This window comes from Orbicella franksi, chromosome 3 (assembly GCF_964199315.1).
Source record: "Orbicella franksi chromosome 3, jaOrbFran1.1, whole genome shotgun sequence".
NCBI classification, from domain to species: domain Eukaryota; kingdom Metazoa; phylum Cnidaria; class Anthozoa; order Scleractinia; family Merulinidae; genus Orbicella; species Orbicella franksi.
In genome coordinates, this window is record NC_138147.1 from 6,918,979 (window position 1) to 6,935,074 (window position 16,096).

A 16,096-nucleotide genomic window follows, 5' to 3' on the forward strand; every position below is an offset into this window, starting at 1 on the left:
TGAAATTTAAGGAAAGTACACAGTGGTATAAGTTTCTTCACGTGGCAACGGCCATAGCAACGACTGTTTACTATAAGAACGTGACCAAAAATATAGATTATTTTTAACTCATATGAACGAAACTATTTAGAAAAAACTTTTAAGACGTGTACAACTCGATTGGTATAATTATTTGTGAAAAGCTTTGCCTCAAATTGCCATCTCATTCATTTCCCTTATGACAAGGAATATTTCCCACAACTGCGGTAACTTTTTACAAAATAGAACAACCATTGCACCCCCTCCCCCGAGATCCAATCTGCACCCCCCCACTATTTGTGGCTCGTTAAATGCTTAATACTTCGTGTAAGAAACTTAAAGTGCATTTTTCTCAAAAGTTCACTTTTGTACCGACTGACTTCGCGCCAACATTTCTACTTTGCAAGGTTTTTAAGTAGAATTTCTGAAATTTGGGCTCATCAAAGACCAATAGTGTCGTAATGATATAAACCAAAAAAATCGTAACATTTTAAGGTCTGTCACGTGACATGAGATGATTTGTCCACTGTGTGTGGTAAAAAATGAGGTTATTTCCAAATAAAGCTGTAAAAAGTACTGAAAATAAGAGTTAACTGTCAAAACTTAGGTTCATATCACAGAACAAAACAGAAACTTACATGATATGCTTATTTGACAGTCAATTCTTGTTTTGTAAGAGAGCAGGAAGTGTTGGCGTCAATACTATACAACACTACTTCAAAAGGCTGTGGCTGGTTTCCATAGCAACCATTTTGAGTAAAACTCTAGAAATTTAATTTCTCTTCTTGAGTGCAATAGCACACAATTGATCTTTCTTCACCATATTTAAACAAACTTTTTGGTCCATATTGAGGGTACTATACCACCTTAAACCATGCCTTGCGTGATTCGCAGAACGTGTGCGCACAAACAAAAGTAGGCACCGTCCTTAAATAATTGCGTTAATTCAATCGACGATTCGATTTTATGATTAAATATGAAAGCAACATTAGATTAATGAAAGCATTTATATCTTTTTGACTGTAGATGGACTATCAGGCTTACTGACCAATCAGCTTCCTTGTCCTGGAAATAGCCCATTACCCCATATCTGGTCTCTCTTATTGCGCTTCGCGTCACAGTCACGCAACGCTCCCCGTTCCACGCGCGTGATGACGGGAAGCTTCGCGTGACTTCGGATCGAGTAGATTAGAAAGAAAAAGGACATATTTGTTGTCTTTTGCGTTCAAACATCTCATTATTTCAATTATTCTACTTATGTTATGGCCATTTTCTTTTCCTAAACATCCACCTTCGGAAAACATCTCCACAGGGGGCGGGTGTCAAAATTTTGGTTGCCCGTAATGATTCATGGGATTGCACACGGAAGTAACTGAGATTTATCAAGGTATATTTTCTATTACTGAAATATTTCCCACAATATAACCCTGATTGTTTACAAGAAATGGTTAAAAGTTGCTTCTGTCAGCAGTTTTGAAGTTGTTGCCTTGGAAACGCAAGCTGAAAGCGCGGATACCAAGCAACCAGTTGACCCATAATACCGTTCGGCATGAGTTTCGAGAACTCCTCCAAGTTGACCGGGGAAAATTCCTTCCAACAAATGTGGCAATTTTCTTCATGATTCTCCAGATGTAGGACAATTTTGCGCTTCTGATTCGACTTCTCTAGCTGTTCTTTTATTTTGGGATCACCATGAGTAAGTATCACTTTCCTTGAGGTCTCCCACTCAAATCTTTGTGTTATTTTTGTGGGCTGAATGGTGGTCGTATCTGTTGATAGGTCGACAAGCTCGCGTTACTTTTAGCTACAAGCCTGAGCAAGACGACGAACTCACGTTAGAAGTTGGAGACATCATCAAAAATATAGTAGATGTGGATGTTGGCTGGTGCGAGGGAGAACTAAACGGGAAAAAGGGAATGTTTCCAAACAATTTTGTCGAAATGATTCCTGCTAGTGAGGAAGTGGTCGCTCCACAACCCTCCACAACCTCGGCCTCTAGCACAGGTTAGATCATTAGTTTTGTGCACTTATTAAATCAAGAATTCTTTAACCATAAATCAGTTTCGTTTGAGCTTAAGATATATGGGAAGCTGAGACTTCAGTTACAGACCTTTCCACAGAAATCGTACTGCATATGGATATTATTTACCCTGTGTATGTTTTGAATCGATTTCACTGTACAATTTAATTAGCTGAATAGTTTACACTTGAGAGGTTAGACTTAGCAGATTCGAAATCATTCTTTGTTTTCCTGTGCTTTTTAAAATTCATTTCGGAATACGTGTATTAACAACCTCTTTTAATGTTTTTCCCTCAACGCCATTGTTTCGTTGAGATTTCGAACCTTACGTCAGTTCCAATTAAAGTAGTTCAGACTTAGCTTCCTGTTTTGTGCTGAGGTTGTTGAAGCTTGTCTTTACTTGAGAAAATTCTAGGAATGTTTCAGACTCTAACATACATGTAAGCTATCAGAGACCTGTTCAAATATTTTGATTTCAACATGGAGTTTGATGTACCTTGTACACTTTGTACAAGACAAAAAGTGGCCCTAAATTTTTATATTTTTTTGCCATTTTGTATAAATTTGAATGTCTAATTAAAATGGGTGCATTGAGTGTTTTAAGCAGCAGCCATTGGTTCACACTAGAGTGGTAGATGTGAAAGAAAACCCTTGAAAAGTTCTGTGATGTGTAGTGCTCATAATTTTTCCTGTTTTAAATGACTTAAGCACTGTCAACTCGAAAGAAGATTCCTTTTGGTGATCAGTTCAAGATGTCAATATTTGTTCCCACAACAGACAACTCCTTAAGTATTCATCAGATTGCTTTGTTTCCCTTGCTTCATCATGAAACCTTTGTGGCCCTTTACAGGGATTGTTATGTGAAAGTATCAAAACATCACATTGTAGTTTACACCATATGGTGTCACATGATTCCACCTGATTGTAAATTTGCACCCAACATCTTCACTGTACCCAGCTGATAACATATTAACTCCAACTGACATTTTTTGTCTATATCACCCCTTTTCTATGGTATAGGTGTATTTTGTTACTTGAGTCTTTTTCTGTCAGGTGTAATTTATATATTTTTATTTTTTAATTTCCAGTTACAGTGGTACTGTATCTATTTGGTATGTTATCGCTAACTTCAGGGTTTAAATTAATGTCTTTGCTGGCTCGGAGAATTACTTTATTTCATCCAAACATAAATATATATTGAATCCTCCTCACAATGAGACTGCAACCAGTCTTCGTTTTCGGTGACAACAACTTAAGGCAATATTTGCCTTAAGATGTTGTCATAGGAAAAGAAGACTGGACTAATTTCAGGTAAATTATGTACCTGAAATATTTATAAGGTGAGTGGTGAAACCACTATCCATGCCAAAATGAATGAATACATGCCAAAAGCAGGGAAAACTGTCAGTGACTTTGGAGTAAAGTCATATACATTCAAATTCATTCTTGCTTTTGTAAGGAGCCCTAGTTCAGATTAGTTCAGATAGATTTAACCTGCCCTCTGTTACCAATTCTGATTTGGAAACACTACAGGTGTTCAAGCCAGTTCCAGTTAAAATACTAAGATACATGTGTTAAATGCCTCTTTAGTAAAAGTAGAGCAGTATCTTTTTGTTGAGATAATGCACCAAGTAATTTAAAGCAGCAGATTGAGCAGGGAGCATTTAGCCTATGAACTGCCAGAAGTGAAGGCAAATTTATTATTCTTGTGTATTATTTCCATGCATATTATTCTCTATGTTTGGCTGTCTCCAACTCCCAAGAATGAAATGCAATTTTGTTTACAGGAAGAACACTTACACTACTTACAATACTAATATTATACTTACAAACAACAACAACAACAAAAAATCCCAAGAATGGGTCACCTACAAAATACACATTACTGGAAATTTTGAGTTATCCCTGTTTAAAGGTGCACTTATAATGACTGTAGTATTTATTGTTAACAACAGTTTCAGGAAAGAAGGCCAAAGTGACATTTGACTATGAAGCCCACGATGATGATGAACTCACATTACATGTGGGTGATGTGATTGATGTTATATGTGAAGTGGAAGATGGTTGGTGGCGTGGCAATTTAAATGGCGTGATTGGTCTCTTGCCGTCCAATTTTGTGGAACTTATTGATGAAAAAGATGTTGCCCAAGCCAAGGACAAATATGTTGAAATACAAAGTAAATGTTTTTGAAGCTTTGTACATGTCCTGTGTAATTAACATTAAGGAAAGTTTGTTTCTTAGAGCTAGGCATAGTTTCTAAAGGAACATATCTGTCTGGTGAACAACAGCTATTGATTGCAACTCTTTTTGCTTTATGTTTTGTTTGAATTTCTGTCTTTTTAGAGGAAGTTGTACCACCAGAAAAAGAGGAGTCTGGGAGTGAGGACAGAGCTGGAACAGCAGATGATGATGACACTGGACTGAACAAAAGACATCCTAGCATAGGGAAGACAAAAAACCTGTTTGGAGGCGGGATGGGATTTGGAAACCTGATCAATCCTAATATTCTCGCTGAGAAGAAGCTCAAGAAAGTCCACCATGATGAAAAGAAGGATAAATCTGAGGAAAAGAATGTTCATACTGATGTAGGGAAGAGTGAAGAGACAGGAAAAACAAAAACACCTTTGGTAAGGCAACATTTTCCAAGTTGACACTGGACAATACGAAAAAGAATTTTCATGAAGCTAAAAAACAGTTCATGAATAACAAACGTGCCAAGATACATAGTAAAAGCTCAAAAACATCCACAATGATGACAATAGAAGGACTGGTGAAAATAAAAAGAGAAATTAGTCAGATTGCTACGATATTTTTGCTAACATTGATTTGCAAGCGCGTGATTTTATGGCAGTGTGAGCGTTTGAAAAATCTTATGGGATTTGTTTGTGGATGGCGAAGCTTGAAAAGTAGAAATCTTCTTAATTTTAAAATTGGCAATCTTACTTTAGAATTACATCATGCTATTTTCAATTTGTCATACATTTTGTACTGCTATAAATTTTTTCCTGTCATTGACAAGGTCTTACATATGCCAGTGATAATACAACTCTAACATCTGTTTTTGGAATTGGCCAAGGGGCTGTGAGTAGAGCGGTTGTCAATTGAGTATTGAAAGTAATCAGGCGATTACCTTGGTTTTGGTTTTACTGTGGTTTGAGATTGGCTGATTGCATGTAGTCTTACTGTGCTAATGTATCAATAGATAAAAAAAAATTCTCAGTGTACCATGGTATGAGTCATGTGGAACAAGATGTCACAATGTATGTTTGTTTAGCAGAGAACATGTCCAGTTAGTTAAAGAAGCAGGAACATTAAGTATTGGCTGATTGAATTGCAAGATGATATTTTATTTTTCGTTAACTAGAGTGCCAAGTCAAGACCAGCACCTCCTGTTCCATCTAGTCCTCCAATCGTTCAAGCAGGTGTGTAAATGAAAGTTATGTAACTAATTTATTGTCAACAAATAGAGCCCGTGTTTTCACGAGAGATGTTTACCTTGGTTTTGTTTTAACTTTACTGAAGTGAATCTTTTAATCGTGTAAACACAGTAGCAAACCTCGGTAAATGGCGGCAAAATCAAAAGTAAGTCAACCTAGGTTTATTGACAGTTGAACGCCTCATCAGGCATGGTTTAGCTCGGTAACTGACGGTAACCGAGGAAAAGCAGACGTTGTCGCGACATCTTGGCAGCAAGTATTCATGCGTTTAGCCCGTAAAGAAGAGAAAAATAGACAAAGATTCCTCCTAATAAAAGTAGGTTTCAAGTCAACGGGCAAAAAAGCTAAATTAACTCATGTTTAGCCAAAGAAATCCTGGACTGCTGTTTCCCTTTCATCGTCAAGTGCTGTAAGCGTTTCGTTTCTGTTAGAAGCTCTGTAGCTTTATAGTAGCAGTGTACAAGCAGGTGCAACTAGAAGAAGACCTACCACAAAGAGAGAGAAAAAAAATCATAAGTGAGGTCTAGGGAGAAGAAAAGCAAATGTTAAAATTTGAAGTGGCCCCGAATAAGAAGAAGTAACTGTAAACATTTACGTAGCCCGGTCTCCACAGGAGATGCCGTTTCAGGTTTTTTGCGGGAAGAGGCTCAGCGAGATATCAAATTTTCTTTCCACTATTCATGCATCTACAAAGCTTTACATTTAAGGAGAGTTTGGCTCAACATCACCGCCTGCAAATTGACAGTGACCTGCATTCGGCATTGGAGTAAAGTCAGAAATTTTATAATTTTCCAATAGTTTCTGTGCAACATTCCAACACTTGCTTTCCAAGAAAACCTTGAACTGTCCATTGTATGCGGCCTACTTTAGTTAATTAGTTCCGTGTAAACAGCTTCTCTAATAACTGCGGTTTAGTTACAAAATCTCGGTAAGCAGTAACCGTAGTAAACCTCTCTGGTGAAAACACGGCAAGAGCCAGCCATATGGTCTGTGTCTCAAGTGAACAGTGGTGATGGGATTGTATACAAATTTGCTGGCTTCAGGTGTTTATTATTATTATTATTATTATTATTATTATTATTATTATTATTTTACAACAGTACTGCAACTACTAATTATAGAAGTGATAACTATTCACAACAGTAAATTATACAACTGCTAACACTACTCTAATTGACAATACAATGCAATTACACATGCTACTTACAATACTAAAATTTGCATAACTCACTCTATAAAATAGTACATTTACCCTTTTTAAGTTACGATACTAATACCATTACTGATGCTTCTTGCATTCATGTTATAACAATAGTAGTAAAACACTAATAACTGATTTTGCCACTGAGACTGATTATATAATGTAAATTGAATTAATTAATTTAAATTTCCCGTTTTTCAGCTTTCCATATTGCAAAGATAGCGCTGACTTCAATTCAAGAAAATTGAAAGTTTTTTCCAACATTTTGCAATAATAATAATATTTTTGAGTTTGCACTACTAAAATCCCAAACTTCCGCGCTTGGTTTGGGCTTGGTTTGGGCTTGTATTTTCAGGTGTTTTGAAAGAGTGTGTTTTAGTACAGTTATATCTTGGTGTGGTTTATTGTGTTTCTGTTGAGGAAGTATTGGCTAATAGTTTCCCCACGGAAATTTGATGTTCAACAAATATGCTACTGTAGTTTTAAGAGTTCACATCAAATTTCCTAGGGGCAACCAACAGACCAATATTTCCGAGACATAAACACTCTATTGTCTTAATTGTTCACCACTAGATTTTCTTCCACATGGCAGTTCAAAATTCAAATTTTGTATTTTTCCTTTCTGATCCTCATTTACTTCATCTACTACCATGACAATTTGTATGGCACACATATTACCGAACTATAAGGAACTTAAAAAGACCAGTTATAACATGTGTGTTTCATTTTGAATGTAGTTACAGTTAATATGCAATGTGCAGGTCCAGAAAATATCCATACTCCCCCCACAGAAGGAACTGGAATTTCCTGGGGGGTGGGAGTTCTGTGAGACCAAAAAATTTAAAGAAACGTGTGAAGCATTATTGGAATTTCCAGAGGGGTGGGGGAGTCTTAGAAAGAATCCTTTCTGTGGGAGAGGTATAGATATTTTCTGGACCTACACAATACCACAATGCGATTTGACTATCTTAGAACTTTATTTTTTGCTCTTTTAGCCAAGAAGCCGATTGAACGTGCCAAAGTCACATTTGACTATGAACCTGAAAATCCTGATGAGCTGAAGTTAACAGTGGGTGATATTCTCACTGTTATCGACAAGGAAGAGGAAGGCTGGTGGAAAGGAGACCTAGGTGGAAAAATTGGCATGTTTCCTTCCAACTTTGTTGAAGTACTGCAAAATGCTGAAGAATTGTCGACTCCTGTGGTAAGGATTCAAACACTTGGTGATGTACGTTAAATTTCAGTTGAACCTATTCTTTCTTGGGAGGCGTGGCGGCCTCATGGTTAGTGCACTTGACTCCGGATTGAGCAGTCAGGGTTCCAGCCCTGGCCAAGGACATTGTGTTCTTGGGCAAGACACTGTACTCTCACAGTGCCTCTCTCCACTCAGGTGTATAAATGGGCACAGGCGAATTAAATGTTGGGGGTAACCCTGGGATGGACCAGCATCCAGGAGGAGTAGAAATACTCCTAGTTGCTTCATGCTACCGGGATAAGCCCTGCCTGATGGGCCACTTGGCTCATATGCAGACCCCACCTTTTTACATGTGGCTAAATGTAATTTAGGCTAAGTTAAATGTGAAACATGATTGCTAGCCAGCAGTCCCCCTCAGAGTGGGTATGGTGTGACCAGGGGATTTGTGCAGGGGCACCTGAATTTTACAGCTTGGCTTCAGATGTCAAGTCGATCCACGTGTTTTTCACTGCTGGACAGGTCTCATTAAGCTTTTCTCTCAGTCCAGTCTACCCCCTTTGGCTTCATGGCAAGGATGTGGTAAGTATCCTGTGTTCCCACTGTTTTTTCAGTGTGGCGGTGCCTGGTGGTTGCCACTCGCAGGTTTGTCATGGATACCCTATGTGCTTGGTTTAGTTTGTTCTTGGGCTCCATCATCCTTTCAGGCACCATTCCCTAAGCTCATGGATTGTTGATGAGCTTAACTACTCTTAAGGTACATGAATTCTTAAGGTGTATCTTGAGAGTGAGAAATGTCAATTTCCATTTTTCTCCGCAAACCATGGGCTTTCAGACAAAATGAAAATTCAAAAGGATTCAATTTGCGCAGTGCCCGGCGCCCTTAATGAAACTCCTGTTGCATTGTAATGATTGAACTGTTACTAAACAAAAAGAAATGTAGCATTATTTTTGTTATTACAGGCTGCTGCTGCTCCTCCTCAAACTCACAAGAAAGGTGTTCCAGTTTTACCTGTTAAGAATGAAGTAAAAAAATCGCCAAGTGAGTATTTCCACCTCCATGTAGCCTGGGTAAGGTTTCTAATACAGTACCTGCCCTCAGGCAGTTTTATTTTGGGCAGAAGCATGATAGTGCTCAATCCACGCCTTTTAATGGAATCTTTAGATTGAAGAACTTTCTTAGCTGGCATAAAATTTTGTCTAAGTTGTTTTCTTGATTTATGGACCCGTACAGTTTGTATTATGCATTTGTGACCATTGCACTCTTTTTTATGTTTAGAAGTAGCAAAGAAGCCTGCTCCATCACTGCCTCCTAAAGATGAATCAGACTCTGACGCCACTCCAGAGCACCACCATCCAGCAAGACCTGAAGTTAGGAAACCCCCTGCAGAGCCAAGTCCAGAGCCATCTCTCCCAGCACCAGGAAGACCCAAACCACCAGTGGTAGGTCACAAACCTGTTTTACCACCCAAGAAACCTCTACCAGCCCAAAAGAAGCCAAAGGGTTTGGTGAAGAAGCCAGAGAAAAAGGTGGAGGCGGCAGAGGACAATATGAGTGTTAATGGAAAGAAAAGTGCTGAGGATAGGAAGGACCGTGTTGATGGCAAGCTGTTAGAAAAAGAGACACCACCTACAATCAAGACAGAGAGTGCTGAAGAAGGTACTACATAAAACATTGTTAATCGCGTACTAGGTTATGCTCCCTGGGTTAGAATACAGCATGGGTCCCTGACAAAGCCATTCAGGTCAATAATCCAAATTGGTATTGTGGTATGCTTAATGTTGAAAGGAAGCTGTCAACACGTTGAATGGCGTTGAACAGAATAGAGACATTACATGTACTTAGCCTAGTACACCATGGTTACAACTTGGCTGAAGGGCAAGCCAGAAAATTGGTTTTCTTTGCAACCTGGAACTATATCCCAGTGCTCTGAATAAAGGCTGTAACAACTGCTATGGCTGAATATGTTTGATGGGCCCTTGATGTTTTGCGTGAACTTGCCTGTAGTCGATACAATTCAACCAAAAAGAAACAAGTTTTCTACGAGTGCAAGTATTACATGTAGACTACCAAGCTTGGAATGTTTCCTAATGACTTTCTGTTTCATCACAGGCACAACTTCCTTTGATGACATTCCAGCTACAGAAACATTAAACCATTTGACTGCTAACAGAGCCAAAGCTCCTCAAAAGAGGCCCCCATCCAAGGTGTTGTACCTTTATCTTTGTTCGTAAATTGGCAAATGTGCGTATGTAAAGTATGTTCAGTATACGAGTCAAGAAGCCCATCAGGCCGGAGCTTATCCTGGTTTCTGTAGCATGAAGCGACTAGGAAGATTTCCACTGCCCCCTGGATGGGATGCTATCCATCTCAGCGTTACCCCTCCCCCCCCCCTACATTAAGTTTCCTGGTACCCATTTATACACCTGGGTGGAGAGAGGCACTGTCTCCAGCCAGGGCTTCCCCACAAACATGCATATTTACCTGTGCAATATTAATTGTTTGCATTGTGACAACTGATGATGTAGAACAAGAAATATGAAAGATAACACTCGCACCAACAAAGTAATAGCTTTGTGTAAACCTGTGAGACTGAGATAGTCTTGTTTATGATGTACAGTTGGGTAAAAAAAAAACTAGTTACTTGTTATTAATGTTGTTTATCATTACTCTTATTTTTTCCATTGGCTTTGTGTGGTATTGTGTATCAGGCATAATTGTTATGCAGTGCAGGTCTGATAGAGAATTGAAACCTTTTATTACAGGATGGGCGAGCAACTGACTCAGCTCGTCTTAGTGGAAGCATGTTTGATGATCTATTACCTGTAACTGTAAGTAATAAAGTTTTCCTTTCTAGTAACACTTTCACTGCCAGTGTCCAGCTGTCTGCACATATAACTAATTTAAAAAAGTCTGAATTTACGTAAACATGCATCACCCAATTTGTCTTGGCTGCCTTTTAACAGGCAGGAGCTTTAGTGTTTTCATGGCTCAGTTAGGCCTTGTTTATGAAACAGTACTAATGGGAGCAATAATACAAGTCGATTGCCATAGCCTGCCACCGCTTGTATGAGTCAATTCGTTTGTCACGCTTTGTCCAGGCAGGTCGCTGTTACTCAATTATTGCACTAGGGTGGAGCATGTCCTGTGCAGAAACACACTGTGAGGACAATATGTTAGGTTTCAATGGCCTCTGACTTGAGAGTACAGTGTACGACTTGTTAGCTTTCCAGCTATGAATCCAGCTTGTTCCGTTTTGGAACAATATTAATTTTAATTAACAAGTAAATTATGAGCTCAAGATTTCTATCGCGTGATAGTTGACAAGGGCGCAGCCAACGTCAATTATCGCGCATAGAGATCGAGATCGTTTTAGCATAAATCTACTGGTCATTCAAGGCTTTATCTAAATGCATGATGTTAACAGACACTTCAACTCGTAAACGCAAAGAAGCGGTCGCCATTTTGTCAACAACTACACACTGCTAGGCTACTCATCTACAGCTGAATAAATAGTGAGTAGCGTTGCCAATCAGAGAACAGCATTCGTGATAGAGCACCAGTAGAGCTATAGTAATGTATGTTGTACTGTGAAAAGGATAGATAATCTCTTTTGTCAAGTGAACCTTGTTGTATCATCTCTCCGTCCTTTTTCTTACGGATGGTCTTACTTCAGTCCTTCATTTATCGTACAAACTTCTTGTTCGCCTCGAAGGAACCAAGCAAGGTGCCCCCTGGGCGTCCTAAAGAAGGACCAAAAGAGCCAGCCTGGAAAAAGGAAGTCAGAGAAGCTCGGGAGAAGAAACAGCACACGGAGCCTGAGAAGGTGTGTGATGGAAAGAAAGATGTATTTATTGACACTACTCTCCTTCAAATTCTGATTACACTAACACGAGACATTCAGTGTAAATAATTTATTGAGGATGCGTCAGTCAGTCATCTGATGCAGATGTATTCCGTCCTACAGCATAATCTGTATCCTTGCAAAATACAACAACTGGTTCTAACAATTAGAATTTGTGCTACACAAGATACGAAAAACCACTAGAAAACCACCCTGTAGATGTGGCCGTATTCATCATCTAATGTAGCAGCACGAGAACCCAAGGAAAGGGTACAAAACCGTAGAACATTTACAATTATGCATACAAGCTGTTATAGCAAAAGCAAAAGTGGACGAACACGAAGTCCCTAAATATCCCATGACACCCCGCAATCCTCTCTATCGTGATGTCAGAATGATAATTTCTTACTAATTTGTCCCTGAATCGTCAGAAATTACATTTTGCCTTCTGTGAAATAATAATAATTATGAAACAAGCTTGCTGTCATCAGTCATTGCTCCTTTTCAGTCTCACTGATTCAGTTGTCTTTTGTATTAAGGCGCCTGCGTTATTATCGCCCAAAAGCGACGCGGTAGAGAAGCGAAAATCCCTGAGAGATGAGGCCCAGGTGCCACCAGTACAGAAAGTAGAACCTTTTACCACAGCACCAGGTGAAGTAGAGAAATTACGAAAAGAGGTTGCCGAGCTACGCGAGATGATCAGTAAAATGGATAAGAAACACAGTGAAGATATAAGGAGACTGGATGATAAATTCGCAAGCGAGATAGAGACGCTTACAAATGACTTTGACGAAGAAAGAAAACGCAATGCGGCACTTCAAGTGGAAATTGACAGAATAAAGCGGCGCAAGCCTCGCCAAGATTCTTGAAAATTAGCTGGAAGTTTCTAATAGAAGATCTCCAATCTCCAACATCTTTAGGTCTGCTTTTGTTACGGAGGTAACGTGATCAATTTAGGTAAATTTTGAAAAAAATGCATTACTTGTAAGTGTATAAAAAATACATACGGTAGGTTATAGTGTTAGCTTAGTTAGTGCACAACGAAATTCGATATAAAGAACAGATAGATGCTTTGAAAAAGAAACTACAGATGGCAGGAGGAAGATTTTTTCGACTTCACAAAATTACGAGCTACCAAAGAATTAATGGTTCACCATCGTTTTAAACACCAGGCTTGATTTCCGCCGCTCTCTCGTGCCCAGGCTACGTTCCGTCAGGGAAGGTTTGCGGGCTCTTTTCCCGAACAGCGGCTGGCAAATTTAACCTAGAAGGTACGCGAATGGTCAAGATCAAGACGGATTGCGAACTATTAATTGACTTGAAAAAATTAGGCTGTAGTTTTTAAGTGCGATAAAACCTTTCGGCAATGAAACCCACCTGACAAGTTGGAACTCTTTGTGACTATTGAAAAGTACCCTAGGCAGATTCTCTGTCTCGTAGGGAAAAGGTCTTTGAAATTCAGTTTGAACCATCTTGTACAGCATGATCAGTAAACAGTGCCACATGAAAGTACTGAGCTATAGCTTTCATTTGAATGGTCACTCACTGAGGTTTTATTGACATACTAAACATTTTGAGTCACCTTGTACAGCATAATAAACAGTATCACGTCTAAGCACTGCTCAGTAGCTTTTTGTTTGAGTGATCACAGTAGAACCACGTTAATTTATTTACGGTTTGACGGCTGGGATTGAGTGGTGAATGTTTGACATCGTTTTGATATCTTTTTGTTGGGTTTCCTTATCTTGTACCCAATCAAAGAACGACTTAGCTTACATGCAATGTAAAGCTTTTGATTTCTTTGCCAAGAGTGGCCTAACCAACGTAAAGATGTCAGACTGTTTTTAAGAATAAGTCAAGCACCGTGCGTGCTACAGATTGAACCGAACCCTGTGCCTCCTGAAGAATGCCAAAATTTAGAATATACGTACCTTTCATGTGGTGAAAAATGAAAGTGAAACATGAAAGTGCTGCTCAGTAGCTTTTGTCAAATGGCTACTCTAGCCACTAGTTTTTATACATCAACTTTAAGGTGGGAAACACTTTGTACTGCATAGTAAGCATTTTAAAAACTGGATCAATTTAAGAGTTTTCACTGGCTTAGCTATCATGGTATACGAGCCATTATACCATGCTCTACAAATATGGTACACACACGCGTAATTTTGGGGGGCGTTTTTAATTTTAGTTTAGTTTTTCTATGTTTTGGGGGCGTTTTTAAATAATACAATTATTCCACTCGCGCTTGTTGGATATGGGATGATATCCAAAGCGCGCTCTTGGAATACAGTAATTGGTAAATACTACATGTGTGATTACTACTCAAATCCTTGTATTTGAATGTTACATATGTTACTGAACTTTTGTGCACTGACTCTGAAGCAATGTAATCAATTCACCCAGTTCTCAGAGGTTTTCTTTCTTCTCTTTAAACCTCAATCAAATTTCGATCCCAAAGTGGGAAGCTTTTGGATCGAGGATGGGATTTATACTATAAGTTAGATCCACCTTGTACCACAAATGTAACGATGTCTGCTCAAAAGATTTTGGACACTTCCTGTTTCAGGCAAGGGGCCTTTTTCTTCACCCCCCCCCCTACCCCCCTCCTCCCTCCTCTTCGCCACTCCAGGTTCAGCGTTGATCTCGATCCGATTATTCGGACATTTCTTTTGGGGTGGTAGGGGGGAACTGAATGATGACTACTTACTTAAGTGATTTGTCACAAAGTGGCATTTTGTATACAAGTATCTAAGATTTTTTGACCGGGAATTTACATACAAATCAATAGCTTTTATTTCAGTACTTCAGGATTTAATTTACCCAAAAGAAGCTGGACCCACCGATGGCATTGTATATAGGGGCTAGGTCACCCAATTTTAGGTAATGTTAGCCCTTATCAGCTGGTCATAGAATTAACTGGAATATCACAATATCCTTTAAAATATGTAGGAAGACTTGAAAGAAACAGGAAAGCCAAAAACGGGTGTTGGTAGACAAAATTGGAGAACATTAAAACGGATTGTATTATAGTAAACTCGAAGAACATCGACCCCATTCTAGTATAGTGTGCGACCAGGCATTCTTTTTTGAGGAGAATGGGGGAAGGAAAAATAAAAAAAGAACGCCTGATCTCGGGTTGTCTCTTACGTTAGCCTGTGTAATTTTCGTTTATTATGCTCGGAATTCATGCTTTGATATGTGGTGAAGATTTTGAACTGAGTTTAGAACTCAGCTGACGAAAATAAGCATAATTACCTAAAATATTGACCTAGCCCGTTTAAGGATCGAAAGTTTTATACAGTATACAAATGTTATTATCTTAGACTCTACACTCATTTTGAGCTAATGATATGATGACATTACATTCACTAATTTCATGCCTCAATTAAAATAACAGAGAATCGTTCAAGGGTTTGTTAAACGCTTAAAAGTTTTGATAGAATTAGAGATTTGTTATTATAATTGTTCAACGAAATAAACTGAGAATGAAATACACTTCAGTATCGCTCTTTTGTTTGGTTCAGTTAGTTACTAATTAATAGATGAGGTAAACTGTAAACAAACTAGCAGTCTGTCCACAGACCCACTTTGAGTTCGTCGAGCCCCAAAGACTGTCAATTTCGAAAGTAACGAGGGTCGCTACTTTCGGAAGTTTACGGAAACGGAAGTTGACTGTAGTAGAGAGCGGGGAAGGGGGCTGGGGGAGAGACAGAAAGAGGGAATATGGTAGTCGGTTTTTACCACTCAAGAATACTGCTTGAGCGATGTGTGTACATAAAATATTCTTAAAAAGGTTTAAAACAGATTTAAAAAAATGTTTAAAACAACAAGAACAACTAAACTTTCCACCGCCGTTTCTAGTCTTCTTCATAGAAATGCCTCAGCCAGAACGACGATGAGTAAAATGCAAATTTGCAAGTGAGGACCCACTCATTACGTTTCGGTGAATTGTCTCAGCAGACGTTTGCCTTCAAAATAGTGAAGGAGGTGGGGTAAGGGCTGGCCCTTGGACTTCCCTACGGGTAGCCGTTCCCATCCCCTGAGCTTGGCGAGGAGGGTACGGCTACACGTAGGCTAGGTTGGAGAGCCCAGAGAAATCTGAATAAATATTTTACTCTAGAAAGGTATGTGGCTACTAAAAGTCTGATGCAGTAGAATTAAGAAGAGGGTTGATATAGCAAACCTTCCTGCATGCTGAAGCTCAGCTACTCACTTTTTAGCCTGCGTAGCAAGCGTTTCTGTGGGGTTCGGGAGCAAAGAATTACAGCGCGAAAATTGGAGCGAGTAAAAGACGGGGAAGGGGGAGGGGAAGGAAGGAAACTTGCTTCCCCTCTCCCACCCCCCTCTTTTATTAGTTTTTTTCGCTCTCGCCCCATTTTCCG

General features: G+C 39.1%; 2 protein-coding genes across 2 annotated transcripts in view; one reads left to right on the forward strand and one right to left on the reverse strand.

Annotated features, from left to right (window-relative positions):
- The window catches only part of LOC145480994 (uncharacterized), a 249,618-nt gene that overhangs the window by 82,715 nt on the left and 150,807 nt on the right, over positions 1 to 16,096 (reverse strand). The gene's annotated exons all lie outside the window — the stretch shown is intronic.
- LOC145480969 (SH3 domain-containing kinase-binding protein 1-like) lies at positions 1,404 to 15,209 on the forward strand. The gene is made up of 12 exons (XM_081459318.1): positions 1,404 to 1,714; positions 1,798 to 2,022; positions 3,994 to 4,215; positions 4,383 to 4,666; positions 5,404 to 5,461; positions 7,673 to 7,881; positions 8,833 to 8,911; positions 9,149 to 9,529; positions 9,983 to 10,077; positions 10,636 to 10,701; positions 11,586 to 11,696; positions 12,254 to 15,209. Exons 1-12 carry the CDS (start codon positions 1,711 to 1,713, stop codon positions 12,581 to 12,583), a joined length of 2,064 nt encoding a protein of 687 aa, XP_081315444.1. The 5' UTR covers positions 1,404 to 1,710; the 3' UTR covers positions 12,584 to 15,209.

Bases quoted from the DNA above. Each gene is read 5' to 3' on its own strand.
- LOC145480969 (XM_081459318.1), top strand. The intron at 8,912-9,148 runs GTGAGTATTTCC...TTTTATGTTTAG, and splicing joins TGAAGTAAAAAAATCGCCAA to AAGTAGCAAAGAAGCCTGCT. The intron at 10,702-11,585 runs GTAAGTAATAAA...TTCGCCTCGAAG, and splicing joins ATGATCTATTACCTGTAACT to GAACCAAGCAAGGTGCCCCC.